This window comes from Rousettus aegyptiacus, unplaced genomic scaffold (assembly GCF_014176215.1).
Source record: "Rousettus aegyptiacus isolate mRouAeg1 unplaced genomic scaffold, mRouAeg1.p scaffold_m13_p_11, whole genome shotgun sequence".
NCBI classification, from domain to species: domain Eukaryota; kingdom Metazoa; phylum Chordata; class Mammalia; order Chiroptera; family Pteropodidae; genus Rousettus; species Rousettus aegyptiacus.
In genome coordinates this window covers 58,915,126-58,933,634 of record NW_023416286.1, presented here as the reverse complement: position 1 = coordinate 58,933,634, position 18,509 = coordinate 58,915,126, and the positions used below count along the sequence as shown (strand labels likewise).

At 36.0% G+C, this 18,509-nt stretch overlaps 1 protein-coding gene across 10 annotated transcripts in view; it reads left to right on the top strand.

The window, feature by feature from the left end:
- MBNL2 (muscleblind like splicing regulator 2) overlaps positions 1-18,509 on the top strand; it is a 146,099-nt gene that overhangs the window by 119,045 nt on the left and 8,545 nt on the right. For 3 of the 10 annotated variants that reach the window (XM_036228867.1, XM_016123156.2, XM_016123161.2), the window contains 2 exons: positions 976-1,011; positions 2,292-2,386. The exons of 2 other annotated variants lie outside the window; for them this stretch is intronic. In XM_036228867.1, coding sequence (XP_036084760.1) covers positions 976-1,011; positions 2,292-2,386 — 131 coding nt within the window. The remainder of the gene's footprint in view (positions 1-975; positions 1,012-2,291; positions 2,387-18,509) is intronic. 5 more of the 10 variants (XM_016123155.2, XM_016123159.2, XM_036228868.1 and 2 more) reach the window with 2 other exon arrangements.

Below are 18,509 nucleotides of genomic sequence, written 5' to 3'. Positions count from 1 at the left end.
CTGATACAAGTACCTTAATAAGACCACCTATAGGTAAGGTAACTATTCCCAAGGAAAGGCTGAATTCCTCCCTCCTGCCTCCTACCTACCCACTTAAACATCAAGTTGAGATTTCCTAGGAATTTTGCAAAGGTCCTCCTCAGGGATCACCTAACAGCAAGCCATGACAAAAATCCCTAGCCCTGGTCCTAACTCAGCCCTAATTCTGCACTACTTTGCTTCTGTAGTATTTAGACTTCATTGCTTAAGTACCACTCCTGTATCATAATGAACTGGTAGCATAAAATAGAACATATATTCATCCCAGTCATTCTAACAGGAATCTCAGTCTTTCTACATTGTAGGCTTTCAATAGTAATCTAAAATTCACCTGACCTGTGAGCCTTTGATTTGGAAGTTCCGCAATCTTAATTACTGTTTTTAATATCTTCTCGTTATTGACATGGAACATTTTACAACCAAACAAGCAAACTTTTAATGCAATAAGGTCAGTGTAATCCAATGAATACAAAATCTGACCTGGATTTAGGACTAGAATTCTATTTCTAGCCTTACCCTTGACTCACATGATGTATGACCTTGGAGTAGTTACCATGCCTCAGATTTTTCATCTGTAAAATACCCACTTCCTACCTTGGAGAATTAACTTGATAATATCTCTAAAGTGCTTTGAGGTCTTTGAGCAAGGACACTGCAGCGTTATTATCACGTCATTCTCATTAGAATCATGTCGCTATAGAGGAGTAGAAAGTTTGACAAGTAGTCTAAGGAGTGAGCTTCGAATAATATTGGCTTAAAATAAGTCAGATATATTTGTTTCAGTACTGCAAATGTGAATGACTCTAAAAGACTGTGTTAACTAACCCTACTTATTTCTGGTTGTGCTTCAATCTCACTTTGAATGTTAACTCTAAACCGCTAACCTGTTTCTTTCCCTTTATTCACTTTTTCCACCTACCATTGCATGACATGCAGGGTCAGTTTTGTGCATGACACCCGCTACCAGTATTGGTAGGTTTCAACCTTTTTTTATTTGTCTTTTATATTATGTACAATACCTTCACTTGCTTGAAATTTATTTCAGAGATGGTAGAAATGCTTTAGGAAATGGTAGATCTGAAGGCTTATTTGGCTTTAGAGTTAATGTGTAGGTTTTTAAAATGTACTTGTATATTTAAGAAAATGACCATTTTAATGTGACTAGAACAACCACTGTGCTAGAACAACCACTACAAAACATAAAACCACAAGCACAAGTCTGCCTTTTAATGATCTGTATTTTATTCTATTTATAGTTTTTATGGTTTGACATAAGGAAAAAAGCTTAATTTATCAGAGAGGCAGGCTAATTTCATCAGTGTTTTAAAGTTTCATAGTGGTGTGCCTTTATCTCCTCTTTGCTGTGTGTTAGAATTATCAGAGTTTCCCAGAAGTATTTATTTTTAAAAAAAATTATAAATGGATGTATTTTGAAAACAAATATCTGACTCGCCTTTCTTATTATTATTTTTAATTTTAAGTGTTGATTTATTTGCGATGATTATTTGTACCTTAGCACTTCCTTAGATGATAACATTTAATAGCATACATTCCAATGCCTTGGTACAAAAGTCTGTCTTTAGGACATATGAATTTGTTCCATTTAGAATCCAGAAAATAAACATTGGCAAAATTTGTCTGCCTATGTCACAGTAACTGTGTTAGAATTCACATCAAGGCCATGATTTTTGCTCCACCATTTATTGACCCAAATATACCACAATCCCTGGTAATTCCAGTTCAAACCAGCCCCACATTGACAAAAGAAATTCAACTTAAAGACAATAAATTGTAAAAAAAAAATCCTACCTTAAAATTAGGCTTACATATCAGCCTTTGATGTTTTAGAATTATGATTAAAAATGAATATCATATACTCTTACTTAACTAGACATTACCTTTTGTGTTTTTAGAAGCAACAATTATTACAGACACCATAGACTCTGAATTGAGAATGATCTATTGTTAGAAGTAAAATGTTTGTAAATACATCAACCAAAGTAATCTGCTTTGGCCTTTCTGGGAATCACTGATTATGTTTTAAAACTTCCTTTAATTGTACTTGTAATAAGCTATTTTCCCTTTTTTATTTCTCTCCCATGCTTCCTTGCTTTGCATTGTGATTGCATGCCATCTGCTGGTTTAACCCATGATGGCTTGCTGCTCTGATATTCACCATGCCAAAATACCACTTCTATTACCATAATGCTACACCCTCCTGTTCATTGCTCCCATGGTTCCCCTCCTGAAAGTACCCATGATGCACAGCGCTACGTCAGCCACTGTCTCTGCAGCAACAACTCCTGCAACAAGTGTCCCCTTCGCAGCAACAGCCACAGCCAATCAGGTTTGCTCCTTTTAAAGCTTTCTTTCACAAATCCCAAACTCTAAATGAGTGCTGATATTTAAAAAAAAAATTCTCGGTGAGAATTTTTTTTTCATGTTTATCCATCAAATTTTATTTTTTTAATTAGTTTACAGCAAGCATTTATGGACAGGTTGCACTTATTTAGAGTTAACATTTACTGCAAATAATGATGTAGCTATGTTTTGTGTTGCACTGTTTGTTTTCGTACCTAATATTGTGTAATTAACCTGACAGGCTTAAATTCCTTTTAGTACAGCATTACGAATCCAGTGGTTTGTGAATTGCCACAGAGAAATTGCAAAAGCTCACCCGTGGGTGCTTCCAAACTGGCTAATTTTGATTTGTTTCATTCAGACCCTATCATCTGTTGTAGAGGAAAAAAATTCTCCTCCTAGAAAAGTTCTCCCTTTTTCCTTAGTATCAAATTTGAGGTCTGAATGATTCTTGTTAACATCTCACCCTGGTCATACGTGCTCCCAGACTCACTTGGTTCCTGCTTTACAATCTGTTCAGATACTGGAAGAAGAGTTTCTAGGCATTGAGTTCACAAAGGCTGGATATAACTGATAGGGATGTTTAACTCTGTTGGTTTAATGCATGTGCCAATAAGACCATCAATGTACTATTTCTCAGTGAGGGCCAGTTGGCTATTTCCCACTCTGTAGTCACAGGCTGATGGTAACCCTAACCCCAGCCAGCCAACTTGCAAACATGTGCTCCTGGTTTAGAGATGCACATGAGGATGAGTGAGCATAAACTCTTACCTCACCTAGAAAAACACTTTATTGCGCATGCCCTCCCTTCATAGAAGAGCAATTCTGGTTTTGTTTTTAGCTTGTTTTTTTTTTGTTTGTTTGCTTATATTTTAGATAAAATCAACTGTACTGATAAACGATGAAAAGAAATACAGGAGTAGTCTGGAGGGAAGGTCCAAGCTAATGAGAGAAATTGGGGAAAAAAAATTGTGTTAGGGCATAAATGACAGATTCCAAAAAGTATTCTGCAGATGGAAAGGGCCGATTCACACTTCTTTCTATGTTCAAGTGAATAAATGATTCCATAGATCTAAGCACCAGATAGATGTTAATGCACTTGAATGAAGGAATAAAAGTAAAATCCTGTGCAATTCTTACTGTACTGTCCAACTTGTGATAAAGCAAGAAAGCATGAGGGAGGGAGGAGAGGCCAAGAGTTAAATATAAACCACTGACAATTCTTCATCCCTTTACTCACCATCTCAAAAATGCCAACTTACCTCTAAGGAAAGCCATCTCTGCTTTAAAACAGATATAACGAAAAACAGCAAATGAGCTTCTTAGGTGGGAAGATTTTTTTTTTAATGATGGGATGGGAGAAGGGAGAGACGGTTTGCATCCTCCCATTATTATGTTCAAAGCACCCCCTTTTCACTTGCTCAAGCTTCTTAAGAGGAAAGCTGGATATCTGTTTCTTTTATGTGTAAATCCTGCCTTCTTGAACCATGTTTTTGAGATTTTTAACAGAATTTTTGTTACAAAGTCCCTTCACAAGAAAACAAATTTCAAGTATAATAGAGTAGTATTTGTTACAATGGAATTTCCCACTACCTTATGGCAAGTTAAGCACGTCTAATACAGAGAGATCTCAGCGAGGAATGGAAGGGAAGTCAAGATAAAGAAATACTTGAGAGTTTTAGGATAAATTCCTTTATTATGACAAATATTTGATCATTATCATAAATATTTTTCCAGCCTAGTGATTTTTTTGGCTCTGTTTGGCAGAAAAATTTTAAGAGGTTGCATATTTATGTGTAGGTTTATGTATATATATAGGAAGGCAGAGGTAAAAAGTATGAAATATTCAGAAGCTAAAATATATCACTTCACAGTAAAGTATGATTAGTAAAGGAACTAACAAGCTTAACTTCAATTAAATCCAAAGAAATCTAATTAAAAGAGTACCTGACAGTAGCTTCAAGTATCCTAGGTTCTGTGTTTTATGGTTTGTCAGATGTAATAGTTGCTAGATTGCACTTGAATAATGAAGAAGGGAAATCCTTTAGCAAGCTCTGCTTGCACATGAAAAACCACAGAAAAGGAAATAGTAGTAAACACAAACTTTCAGGTATGATATTCTTTATGTATTTTCAACACGTTTCAGAGCCAGGCAGCTACCAAGGTACTTAGAAATTCTTCTAGTGCTGAAGAATTCGGAATTCAGAGATTATTGATGATTCTTAAATGACAAGTTTTATCTATCTTAAGATTTCACCCTTTAAACTCAAATTGAATCATATCTGTGTGAATTATATGTCATTTTAATGTAATAAATTTCAGTTTCCTCATTTGTAAAAGGAAAACTAGAACCAGATCACCTCTGAAGCCCCTCCTAGCTCTAAGATTCAACAAAGTTTCTTGATATGCTAGACCCAAAGTATGAGATTATAAAGGTAAACACAAACGGAATAACAAATAGTGCTGATTTCAGAGTTCAGTGAATGATAAGCATCCTACCTTCTTTTCTTTCATTGAGAGATCTGTCTTAAACAAAAAAACATGGTAGAGTTTTGACAGCTTTTCAGTTCGTTTGATCAATTTAGACTGTCAGTTCAAAAAGTTCAGATCTCATAGGTATTTATAATTAGATACAAGTCATTCATAGAGAAGATAGACCGAAACATCCCATGACAGATCCTCCAGTTCAGTGTTTCTTTACAGGTTACCATTTTACACCATGGTGAGCCGAGATGAGCAAGCAGCAAATCCAAAAATCCTACCTCGGGGCTTAATCTAAGTGCTAGCAATGAAAGCTTTAACTGAACTTAGACTAGCAGTTTGAAATTATATGAAGACAAAATCCAAATACTTGCGGGAAATATGAAATAATTTTTTAGATAGTTAGCTCTAGGAGTAGATATGTAAACAAAAATATAATAAGCAAATTTACTAACAGCTATTTCCTGTTTCAATTAAGGTTTCGGGCTTTTGTACACAAATTAAACCTAATAATAATATTATTATTTACAAACCACTTATTATGTATAGGTTACTATTATATGTGGTTTCTCTCATATACTATGTGTTATGTGATATTGCATATTTTATATTACATGAGAAAAGATGCATATATATAGATATACTCAATTCTTACAACAGTCTTATAAGTATGGTTATCATCCCTCGGGTAAAACTGATACAAAGTTTACCTTAGGCATCGCTAAACAGCTAATAAATGGTCTTGCTGAAATTTAATCTCAGGCAGTTTGACTCTAGAGGCCTTGTCGTTAACCACCATGCTACACTGCCTCTTTCTATAATTACAAATACACAAAGTCACTTCTTCCACATGTAAAACTATGTTTTGAATGAGAGCTAGTAGCAACAAACTCTGTTAATACAGGAGAAAATGAAGGAGTCTTGCTAATGCAGCTCAAACAAAGGTGAATTCTAAGCCGGGAGATGAATTGAATTTGAGCATAACTTCAAGTTAGTTATATAATAGTCAGGGCATATTTAGAAACCAATAGTAGATATATATTAATTATAATATATAACCATGTATTCATATTCTATGTAATACTATAACCAGTGAGTACCACAACCACTGAAAACTATGAATAATTTCTATACAAGTAAGATAAGAAGTAAGAAAATATGAAGTAAAAAAAAATTAGTCATTCATCTTGGTGAAACCAAGTTTATGGGCTTCTTTTGTGTTAAGCATTGTCGTAGACTATACTCCTAGTCTCTACCAAACATCTCACAAATAGCTTGATAACAAGGGAAATGAGAATACTGTATAAATTTAAGCCTACTAACAAATGGTCAGAATGTATAATTCTATAGATGCCTACATTAAAATAAATTTAATCTCAGAGTATACATTAAAAGAGATAGAAGTAAACAGCTTAGTATATAGGTTATCTAACTTTTATCATATTATAAGGAATTTTATTTAATAAAATGAGAGTGCACATTGGAATTCCTATAACTTGAATTATTATAGTACTCTATGCTGTCATTGCTTTATTATTTTTATTTCAAAACTGAATTTTATTCCAAAAAGGGAGAAAATAATTTCCAAATATATATATTGTAAGTCTCAATTTCTTCATCATGCACAGAGATTATTCACTTTATCTAATAACATCCTTGAAGGCCCAATTAAATACAATTTATAGTCTGAGTCTTTCCCTGAACCCCTGCAGCTGGAAGTGCTATTTCTCTCCTCTGAATTCTACTAGCACTTTATCTGCACATTCTTTAAATCATCATCACTAGATAGAAAGAATGACAAGCACAAATGTACAAAGCGGCAAAGTGTAAAGTTTAGCAGAGAAGAACTAACAATAGATTGGTTAGAGCTTCAGTTTGCAGGAGTGACTACAACATAGGTTCGATTCTGATTGTGCAGGACTTTAAACTCCAGGTCAAAGGGTTTGGCCTTCATTTGGCCACTGAACGGTTTTCAAGAAGAATAGAACTCTAGGAAGACTGAGCAGATGGATTCCAGGCGGGAGAGTCTGCTGAGACCATTAGGAAGTTTTAACAAGAGCCTAAACTGGGATTGTGGCAGCTGGCAAGTGGCCCACTTTGTCTTGCCTTTGCCCATGACATAGGCAGAGTTACTTTTAGCCAGAGAGAAACATAAAAACTATTTCATACTATGGCAAAACCTGTTCAAACAGATTTCACATGGCAGAAATAGAAATGTGGGCTGACATGGAAGGTTAACTGCAAGAAGTTGCCTGAGCTGAATCTCTTCAGTGGTAGCAGTTGGGTGGGCTCAGTGGTCAAATGCTTCCAACATGATTACCTCCAACATGCAGCTTCCTACTTCCTACCTCCATGAGACTTCAGAGCCCCAGACTCGCAATGACCTCCCAGGCCTTTCCTCAAAAGAGAATCCCTTCAGATATGGAGTAAATACATATTACTCCATGTTCCCACAGTTAGAGCTATGTGGACAGTGAGGGCAATTATTCCTCTAATTCATTCTGGGTCATCGAGTCCATGCTAGGAAGAAAAATTCTTACACATTGGATATTAGGAATTTTTTCGTGGAGCACCCCATCATTACCTTTGAAGCTGGTAGATCAAATTATATTTCTGGAAATATGTTAACCAGCACTTAATCACATCTCCAAAAAGTGATGATTCATCTTGAAAATTATGACCTTGAGGGCTCTAGGAAGGGCTTATTAAAAATTTGTTAATAATATACATACACAACTTTTTACTTTTTATGTCTTGGAATATTTGATAAGTCAGAAAATCCCGTTTTCCAGACATGCCTGATATATTTACTACAGATAATCAATTTCAACCATATCTTATCAGAATTATAAAATAACTACATGCAACCAGATTCATATATTATGCTTTATGTGACCTGCTACAATTACTAAAAAGGGAAGAGAAAAGCAAATGATCAGATTTCAATTATCTCTCACATATAATTGTGAATACAACTTCAAAGCTATTTGTATATAGTATTAGGTATGTAAGTTAGCCTATACTAACCAAGAAATCTGGAAAGGTATGGTCATTGTTTACTTAAACTTTCATCTCAAGGAGTTGTGTAAAATATCTGTTATTCAAAGCCATCTGTCATGACTATATTCAGACAAGTGTAGGAGGCATTAAACATTCCCCATTATTCACCACTTGACCAGTTTGGAGCCCGTGTTTCTTCACAGGAAAATTTTTGGTTCTGCAAAGCCCCTATATGGGAGGAGTCGACTCCCGTCAGATACCTGTCCTGTCATGCACAGTGAAGTGGCTGGTCTCTAGTATGTATGATCAAACTGTAAAAGACTCCTTTCTTGTGGTTTGCTGATTCTTAGGAACAGATTACAGAAAGCAATTGTGCCCCCAACTACACTGTGCTCCAAAAAGGCCGAGACAGCAAGTATCCAAATCCAGCCCTTGTGAACCATACTTGGGCTGAAATGTCTATCTCAGCATTACACCGCTATGGTTGTTTGGCCATCTTCTACTTTTTACTGATACTCTAACTGTAGAGGTAGTTCCATTTCTGTAGTAGATATGATTGCTTCAGTTGAGGCAGAATTGCCACATCAAATATCTGTGGAGAGATGTAGGAGTGAATAAATGTGCGTGTATGCATGTGTGTATGCGCCTGTGCACATGTGTTTGTGTGTGTGTGTATGTGTTGGCAGGAGTGGAGATGGAGAGAGAGTCTGCCGTATCTCTTAAAGTAAAAAAAAAAAAAAACTATTAAAATTGCAGTATTTTACATTCAGCTAATGTTATTAGTTATAGCTGCATGGAATGTGAGTCTAAATTTCATGGTGCAGTGTGGCTGTGGCAGTGGAATCCAGACTTGCTAGTGTGGTCAAAAATTTTTTAGAGCAGAGGTGGCAGGGGTACTCTGTCTTTAGGTGAACTTAGATCTATGAGAGCCCTACAGCAGCAGATTATTTTTTCTCTTCAAGAAAGCAAAAAAGAAGAAGACAATAGACCTGTTATTTTCCTGCCTCAGAAGCAGCTACATTTTCCTGCCTCAGAAGCAGCTACTTTGCAGGAGGACTACCACGAGGTTTAATTAATAAATGTATTAAAGATTCTCTAAGGAAAGGCTGAGTTATATAAGAGTAATCTAGTACATTTCATTTTGCATAAATAATTTATACCTCATAGTGAGAAACTTGGGAAGAATTCTTTTGTATATAGCACCTAAAGACATAATGTCCATTCCAGCTTTGTGCAGAAAACGTCAAGAATTCTTATGTGAAACTTAACTGCCTTGTGGATTGTCCTACTTAGTATACCTCACATAACATCCCCTTCGCATGTCGATGGAATTTGCAGGATTCTTTTTAGATTGAAAACTCATATTCCCCACAGTTTTTTGACTTTTGTTGATGGTAATAAAATTATGCTCAGTTTTTCTAATTTTGGGTGTTCTCTTTTGAGAGGAATGAACATACAGTTCATTCTACATGTGTGTTTATTTCCAGCTCTAGATTTGTAAGGAAAGAGAGACTAGCTGTAATGCAGGAATTTAGATCCTCGTCCAGGGCTAAAAGATGAATGGGGTCTCATTCTCAATAAAAGTTGCTTGAACAGAGTAAAATTTTGACTCATAGGCATTTATTTCCCTAAGTTCTGCCGCTGCTGCCTGCCTCCTCACACTTGTACCTGTGTGTTTCGGGAGGCTGCCAGTCTTTCTGTGGGTAGTCGGAGAGGAGACATCTTTACTGCTTCCCAATAAGAAGAGCAAGCTAACCTGACTGTTGCTTCATTTAACCAGATATGATGCCACCACGTGTCAAAGACAAACTGGCATTAGGTCTGGCCTCTCAGCCCCTTTAGCATTTCCTCTAAGCCACATTGCTGGAAGCAATGGCTTCCAAGGTAAGACCATGTCTAAGTCTGGTGATCATTCTAGAAGCCACCAGTATGGGGAGATGTGAAAGATACCTAAGAGTTTACTGCCTGGTCAAAGAGATGTGAAACAATCAGATAGTGTCACAAAACTAAACAGTCAGATGCTCAAACATTACTGCGTGGGAAGTAAGCTCCATGGTGGGGCCTTATCTCTCAGCTGGGGAGATGGGTCTTGAAGGATATGGAAGAATTAGACAGATAATGAACAGTAAGCTTGTTCCAGACTAGTGTGAAATTTAAAGAGTGAAGATAGGGGTGGAGTAAGGGGAAAAGGGAGCTAGCATTATAAATAGTCTAGCATTCTCCTTTACATATGTTCTCACATGTACCCTGATCAAACAGGTCCTATCCTTTCTCTTGTATGTGTGACAAAATCAAGGCTCACATTTAGCCACAGCTCTAATCACTGGCAGAGATGGCATTTGACCTCAAGTCTGCCTGATCCTGAAGTCAATGCTTCCTTCTTATCCCACGTTCTTCCCCAATAGCCTGTGTGGTTCAGATAGGAATTTCAGAATCAGTCTCAGACTTGATCCATGACAGAGGCAGATGGCGCAGCTATTACTATGTCAGATCTAAAGAGAAAGGGGCGCTGTGGCTCACATGGGCCAAATGACTTGCCCTAGGCCACACTGCAGTGAGTGGGAGAGCGCAACGGGGAAGATGCATTTGAGCCATAGTGGAAAATTCCGTTGAATAGATTTAATAGGTGGGGAGAGATTAGGTTCCTGAGAGCCTGGAATGACAGGTTAAGAGCAGGACAGAAACTTAGAAACACTGATTTACTGGAAGCGAGTAGGTAGATATGAGCTGGGACAGGCTAAGTGTAGGTTAACTGATGAGGAAGTTATTTCTTTGATGAATGATGAAATTGGAATAGAGAGAAAGAAAAAATACAGAGGTGGGGCGAATAATCAAGAAACAGGAAAATTCAGGGAAGCATTCTGATCCTTTGCCCTCCCAGTGACTCTTCTCCAGCATCTATAGTAGCTGTGGATTTCGCTGACTTTCTCATCCCCACATCAACCTTCTACAAGACAGCTCTCCCAATGACTCACATAAAAAGAATGGTTCTTGTGGACACATCTTCTCTCTTATTTGTACTATAATGGACAAATTTGCTGACTGATATTTTCTGATACTGATTTATGAAAAACTATAGCAATTCTAGCGTTTAGATTCATCTCCCTTCAGCTTCAGGTGTAATAGGCTGGTGCTTTTGATCAGTCTGTTTTACTTTAGGTGATCAGATTATATTATTTTTATCATCAGTCCCCTTGCTCTGGAGTTTTCAAAGATCTCAGAGTTTATTTGATGAGTTTCCTGTAATCAAATACAGACACTCTTCGCTATTCATCACAATAGATTTCTGGAAGCAGCATTATTAAGCTGGTCGTTGTAAAATGTCACCCATTTTCCCACAGCCACAGCTACATCAGTCCTTGCAGGTCTGCCCCAAGACCTACCTCAGCTACATCATAGTTATTAAAAGCAATAAATCATAAGAGCAAATTTACCACGAACATGCCATACCACTATAATAATATAAAAAAGGAAAATGATGATGCAAGTTCTATTATAAATTGGAACAAGAGCCCAGATCAGCAAGGTGGCTTTCCCAAGTCACATACATAGTAAGAGAATCAGGACTAGAACCCAATTATCTGTGTCCTGTCTAGAGTAGTTCTTTTTCCTTTTCGCCACACTGCCTTCCTGAGAAAGTGCTTTAAACGACCATTTAAGGGTCTCCAAGGTACTATATGTATGCTTACAGATAGCACAAGGGTAACTCAAGAGTTCTTTATTAAGCACTTACCAAGTGCCAGACATTGTGCTAAGCCTTTTATATAAATTATCTCATTAAAACTAAAAATGGCCCCGTAAGAGACTGTTCTTATCCCTAACATACAGATGAGAAAACTACAATTTCAGTAAGCTGAGAAACTTGCCCATGATCACCTATTAAGTGACAACACCAGATTTAGAACTTTCCCCAAGCTCCTAACCTTCTATTTTACAATGAGAAGAAGGACCTAGAATGGTTAAGTGACTCATTCAAGGTTACATAAGGGTTAAAACCCATCACCTAATACCATGCTTAGTCCTCTTTCCCACCATCAAACCACAATCCATCATGAATATTCAGCTATACGTTTTTTGAAGAATCAATAGCTTCACTTCCTCCTTAGAATTTAGAAAGGTTTTTGAGGAATCAAAATGATACCTGGGCTGTTAGACTTGATTCATTCTTTTTCTCCAAGTTTTTTTCAGTAATAATTTCATAGATCTTCTATTCATTATTCTTTAATATTTGTCTTTGTTACACTGAAATATTGAAAGGGCCAGAGAATCACTTTTTAGTTATGAGGATTCAAGAGAAAAGAAATTGCTTGAATCAATTCCTATTGTTCATCTTCTTTTCTTTGGTCTTCTCTGACCCCCACAACATTAGGGATGGCCTTGAACAAGGGGAGTAATTAAAATAGGGAAATCTAAGGTGTTTATAAAGACTGAGGGAAAACCTCACTGCATTCTCTTGCTTTGAAAAAAGGTGTTTGAGTTGCTTTTTTTTTTTTTTTTTTTAATGTAAGCTCATAACATAAGTTTCCTCTTTCTTTCTGCTATGTATGTAGGACCTTTGTGAGAAGAGGTGAAGACTTGAAAATTGAAGTGTGGATCTTTATTAGATACTATTGGGTGTGCAAAAGTGTCCATAAATAGTGGCTTGCCCTAAGCACAGTAATCTAAGAATTATTAATAAATTCAATACCTTGTTAAAATATTCATGTTTAATGGCTTAGCCCAGAAAGTTAAAATAGATGAAATATTACCATATGACAACAGTAGCATTATGTACTTACTGTCACTTGTTAAATACATTTTCTAATCCTCGTAACAATTTATAAGGGAGGGATAATGTTTAATTCCCATTAGAGACATGGGTTTTAACCAAGTCTAACTTTAAAGACTAGGGGATTCTGCCTTTCATGGGATTTTAGTTTCTACTGGTTGACACTGATCAGCATGCACTGCTGGCTATTAATGATTTCAGGATAAAAGATTTTCATTTGAAAATGATTAATATGAATGACAGTAAGGACTTTCATAAATAGAGAAATTCAGTCGATATTTATGTAGTTGTCAGTGACAAGTCAGGAAATTCATATACAAAAAAGAAAGTAAGTGTATTTGACATTTTGAAAAATCTTATTAATCTCATCAAAATCAAGTTTATTACCAACATATATGGAGTGCCATACAGATCACACAATATTTAAATGCATAATATATTATTATTTGAATGCCTATTTAAATAGAAGCTGAAACAAAATTTTGTTTAGTATTATGAATCTTAAATAACTTCCAGGAGGGTAACCAAGATCTATCAAAAACATATCAGACACTTTATGTACATTATTTTATTTAATATTCAGTATAACTCTATAATGTGTCTTATCCATTTTCCAGAGGAGAAAAAATCTTAAAGAATAATTTGCTTAAGATTCAAGTCAGAGGGGAAGGGGACTGGAGGCTTGGAGAATGGGGTGAAGGGTTAAAGAAGTACAAATTAGTAGTTAATAGATGGTCACAGGGAAGGGGAACACAGCACAGGGAATGCAGTTAGCGTTAATATAATGGCTATGTGTAGAGCCAGAGGAGAGAAAGAGCAATTAGGGGGATCGTTTTATAAACGAAATAAGTGTCTAACCAATGTACTATATACTTGAAACTAATTTTATTTTATATAAACTTGAAAAAAAAATAAGATTCAAGCAGTAGGAAGTGGCTGGATAGTTTTAGAACTCAGGTTCGCCTGACTCCAAATCTTGTCCTCTTGTGTCTCTACCACATTTGAATTGGATTGGAGTCCATGGTCAATGTAGGATTGTGATGAAGCTCTTTATAAGGTTTCCCTAAAAACTTCTATCACTGAATTCAACTATTGATTGTAAAAGTTGTAATCATTTAAGAAGAAAGTTCTAATTGAAGCAAACCTTTTTAAAGTCCAAGTGCAATATCAGAAATGATCTGAAAATATGGTCAATTGACGAGCCCAACAAGCAAATTAAAATTCCAGTCCAGTAAACAAGAGCCAGAAAGCGAGTGGACAAGGGCTCCATTTCACTCCTCCCAGGATGGTAAACTGGCAAGTAACTTCTGACCAAATAGTCTTCCAAGATGAGTCTTCTCACCCAGGATTTTCTTTTATTTTTTCAAAAACAGTAATAATTTTTAAATAGAGATACCATTATTTTCCACTGTCTCCACAGAACCCTACCTTATACCTATCTCAGGTTAATTGATCACTAGTTGAGACTGAATGTTTTGGGCAGCCTGGAGGAGGCAACTGTGAAAGGAATGACTTGAAGGTTAATCTGAAGTAAAGTTGTAAGTAAAATCGTAAAGCTAAATTAAAAAGTGAGCCAAGGAATTTAACGATGAGTCAGATGTACAAACAGAAAGAGCCAGGGATCCCATTTTGAAGCCAAAAATAGAAAGGATAAAAGGAAGGGTGAGAGAAAGAAAAGGAAAGAAGGAATTAAGTGTTGGCAAGAAAAGGATATAGGGAGTTATTGTCTAATGGTTTCAGTTTTGAATGCTGTAAAGTTCTGGAGCTGGACAGTGGTGATGGTTGCACAAAAGTGTGAGTGTACTTAATGCCACATAAAAATGGTTAAAATGGCAAATATTATGCTATGCTTGTATTACCACACTTTTTTTTTTAATTGGGAAAAGGATATAAATAGATGTTTCTCCAAAGAAGATGGGATTAGGATTGAAAAAGAAAGATGTCTGATTCTACTTAGGTGTTTCTTTTATTGAGTCGATAGTATAAAATTATCCTTTCCACATAAAAATTCTTTAAAAGTTTTTCTTAAAAATTTTATTTTCATAAAGCAGGTAACAGTGCAAACACAATTATTCTTCCTCAGCGAAACACATCTGTTAGAAGGTGGGTCTATTCTGAGATGCCAAGCCATAAAAAGTACCCACTGTTTTCTCAGTGGCAACATACATTCATACCTTTTCTCAATAAGTGTTTATTAAAAGCCCACTATGTGTCACATAAAATTCGGAATTCTATGAATATACTATTGAACAAAATAGTCCCTGTTCTCCTGGATCTTACATAGTAAAGAGGACAGACAATAAACCAGCATGCAAATAATTACAAAGTAATTATCATATAATAAGGCTCTTCTCAAAAAGCAGAGATGCTGAATGAATGGGCCTACCCACAGAGCTTTGAGGAAGGACAGTTAGTAATAAAGAAATAAAAGAGAACGTAAGAGCTTTCTTTTTTGTATATTTTCTTCCTTAGGTTTCCATTTTGCCATCTATTATACCAGGATATTTTGACACTTCCTGAGGAGTTATTAGGGAGGACAGATGGTAACCTGGTTTAATTACCCACCATACCACAGAGGTGCCAGTGTGGTCAAAGCACAGTGAAAAACGGAGGCTCAGGAGGGTCACAAAGCTGTTTGCGGGCACAGACGAGCCTCCTGAAATTCCACTCCAGGACTCCTTTTGACTTTTCCTTTGTGCCATGATTTCATACACAATTGAGTGGTTTGGTAATCAGTCACCCTCCCCTCACCCCCGGCACACATACACAAATACGACAAGCTAAAAACAAAATAAAACTCATTTTGCTGGAAATTTTGTTAGATGGCAGTGTCATCCCACCAATTTTAGAAACGTGCGAGATGACTAAAAAATGTACTCTGTGACCTGTACATAACATTAATCTTAGCATTCTTTTTACTGATTCTTAGCATTTGGTTACTTTTCTGCCTTAATGTCTTAAAAGCCAGTTCTTAGCAGTCTGAATTATACATTCTGTTCCACTGTTCAAATGAATACTATGGCCAAAATGTGCCCAGGATTCTAAGACTAACATAATGGTAGTGATACAAAAGGAAAGGCATTGAACTGGACTGGGGACTTTATGTTGAATCCAACAGGATCTTCTTTCTGTGATTTTTCTTGGCCTGAATCTTCAATGTATTACCGGGAGCAAAACCTTGTATTGAAAAGAGCAGGTATAAATGAATGCTTTTGAAATTTCTTTTCAGTTGCTACATAAATTGTGTTTTAAAGGATAAAAAGTTTTCTTAGATTCTACCTTTACATGCAGAGGTCATCTTGAATGAAACAGGCTCGGATATAGGCAGCCTATTTAATCCCAGAGAGCTTCACTTGCTCTAAATCTTGCTGTAAATCATCTCATTATAAATATTTTAATATATAAATATTCCAAATATAGTATTTTTAGAAACGTATTTTATATTTTTATAGCATTTTAGAATATTTTATTCTAAAAATATGGCCCAAATACTAGTTATCATTTCCTGATACAGTAGAGGAATTTAGCCTTTTTTTAATATGCAGACAATCCCGAATCTTAAAAATGTTTGCGTGTTCAGAATTTCCTTTGTCACTATAGAGACCGTGACAGACTTGGTGGTGGGGTGTCTAGACTGGTCTACAATAGTTAATTTAACTCATGCCATTTCTCAAGGGTAATACTATGCTGACAGCATGGAACTGGCCAAATACCATGTTCGCAGATGTTTCTATATCTTTTGAGATTCAAGAAAGATGCCAAAAGTGTATGCCTCACTTAAACCACCAGACAGCTGTGTCGTGGTCCTTCACCTCTTCCACTTGCTGGAGGTATAGGAACCATATCCCTGGTGAATTTTGTGATTGGAATATCCACCGGGGAAAGTTCATGGAGTACTAACATTATGTTCATTGTAAAGTAAAAAATGTGAGGTGGTGTGGCCCTTCCGATCTTGGATTTGGTTTTGTTTTGACCTCTGGCCCCTGCAGTGCACATGTGGTCTCACAGCTCTTCACTTCCTGAATAATCACACAACATTCCCTAATGCGTTTTGTTTTAAACACATCTATAGCATCAGGGAGAAGCATGCAGAATAAAGAGTCTCCTTTACCTTCTTCCTCCTTTATAGTCTGTAGGAGAAAAAGTCACCCTTAGATGACATTTGGATATTCCAATGATCTGAGGACTAGATTCCCATGTCACTGGAAAGCAACAGAAATGGTCTTCAGAATTCCCTTGAGGGAGTTGGGATTGAAGGGGACTGGGTCTGGGGTGAAGAAGAGGATCACAATCAAAGTCTCACTACAACACTCACGAGAATCTAGATTTTTCCACATGTGACATAGTCTCATGTGAGGAGTGAAATCTTATTCAAATCAAGAGTTTTCATATATATATTTTATAAAGATAATATAAATTATCAATGCGGATTCTGGTCAGTAATCTTCAATGAGGCCAGTGTTATTGCCTTTGATGCAAAAACTCAATTATTAATATTTTTAAATGATAATTTTTTATATATTAGAAAATATATCTGAAAAACCATTTATTCAAATATCACAGAATGGAAAATATGAGACAAATGAATATCAACAAAATATCTCATTGAAAACAGAGTAATGAATTAGGGCTTTGAATGTAAACTTTTATTAATGACAGAGGGCAAAACAATAATCCTGACTAAATACTCTTTAAGATCTGCTAAATATTGTGGATGTTCCAGCCAACGTTAGGGTGACCTTCTCAAGAGTGAAACTGATTTTCATATTTGAAAATTTTCTCCCACAATCCCAGTTTTTGCCTTTTCTGTATAAATAAAAATCTCTTGTAAAAACAAGTCAAATATGGCATAATATACTGCCCTCTCTCAGAACAATATTCCCCCCAAATAATAAATACAACGGTTTTTCAAAATGTCTTTTCACAATGCCACTAATGACCTTTAATCTTCCTATATAACTAAAGTTTATAGTCTCAAAATAAGCCAAAGTTCTTGAAATTATTTATTAGTACATATCATTATAATTGCTCTGATTAATTGTGTTCATCAAGAGGCCAAAAACATTTGATTTTGGCTTTAGTAATCCATACTATGATTTAGTACAGAATTATTTTGCAGCCAAAAATGTAAAAATGTCCCTCTGCCTTTGTATCATTTGCTTCAACTAAAATAATTCACAAGTTTCACCTCTCAGAGTTGGGAAATTTCAGACAGTAATGGCCATGGAGCAAGAGGAAAAAGATGGAGAAAATATTAAACCGTGAGGAGACTGAAGGAGGCAGGAATGCCAGTGGCAAATAATGAGCAGGAGCTTGTGTCAAAGAATAAGAAGAAAACTGTTAACAAAGAAATAGATATTGGGATGGTGAGCAACAGGCAAGCCTCCTTAGCCTGCTCATATTTTTAGGAATTCCATTCGGTTTTCTATTTTAAAATTAATAATTCATTTCGTTTAAAGAGACAGTGAAACATCTTTTCTTTAATCATCTCCTGAGAAAACAGGGCCTTGTAACCATGGAAAAAGATTTCTGCGAAATGAACCAAGTCTAGAAGTTTTCTTCAGGTGGTATTTTTGTTTACCTGCTGTGTTTCCATCCTCTGTGAGTGCTTCTGCCCTCAGCCTAAAATATTTTTTTCTTTTATCTATATATAACAGGGGGTAGGGGAATGAGAAGGAATGTTTATTTTCTTGGATATTCTGAACTCTTAACTGCCCTGATAGGGATGATATATGTATATATACATACATATATATATGTATATATATATACACACACATATATATATGTATACACACACACACACACACACACACACACACACACACACACACACACACACACATATTCCAAGGAGCTC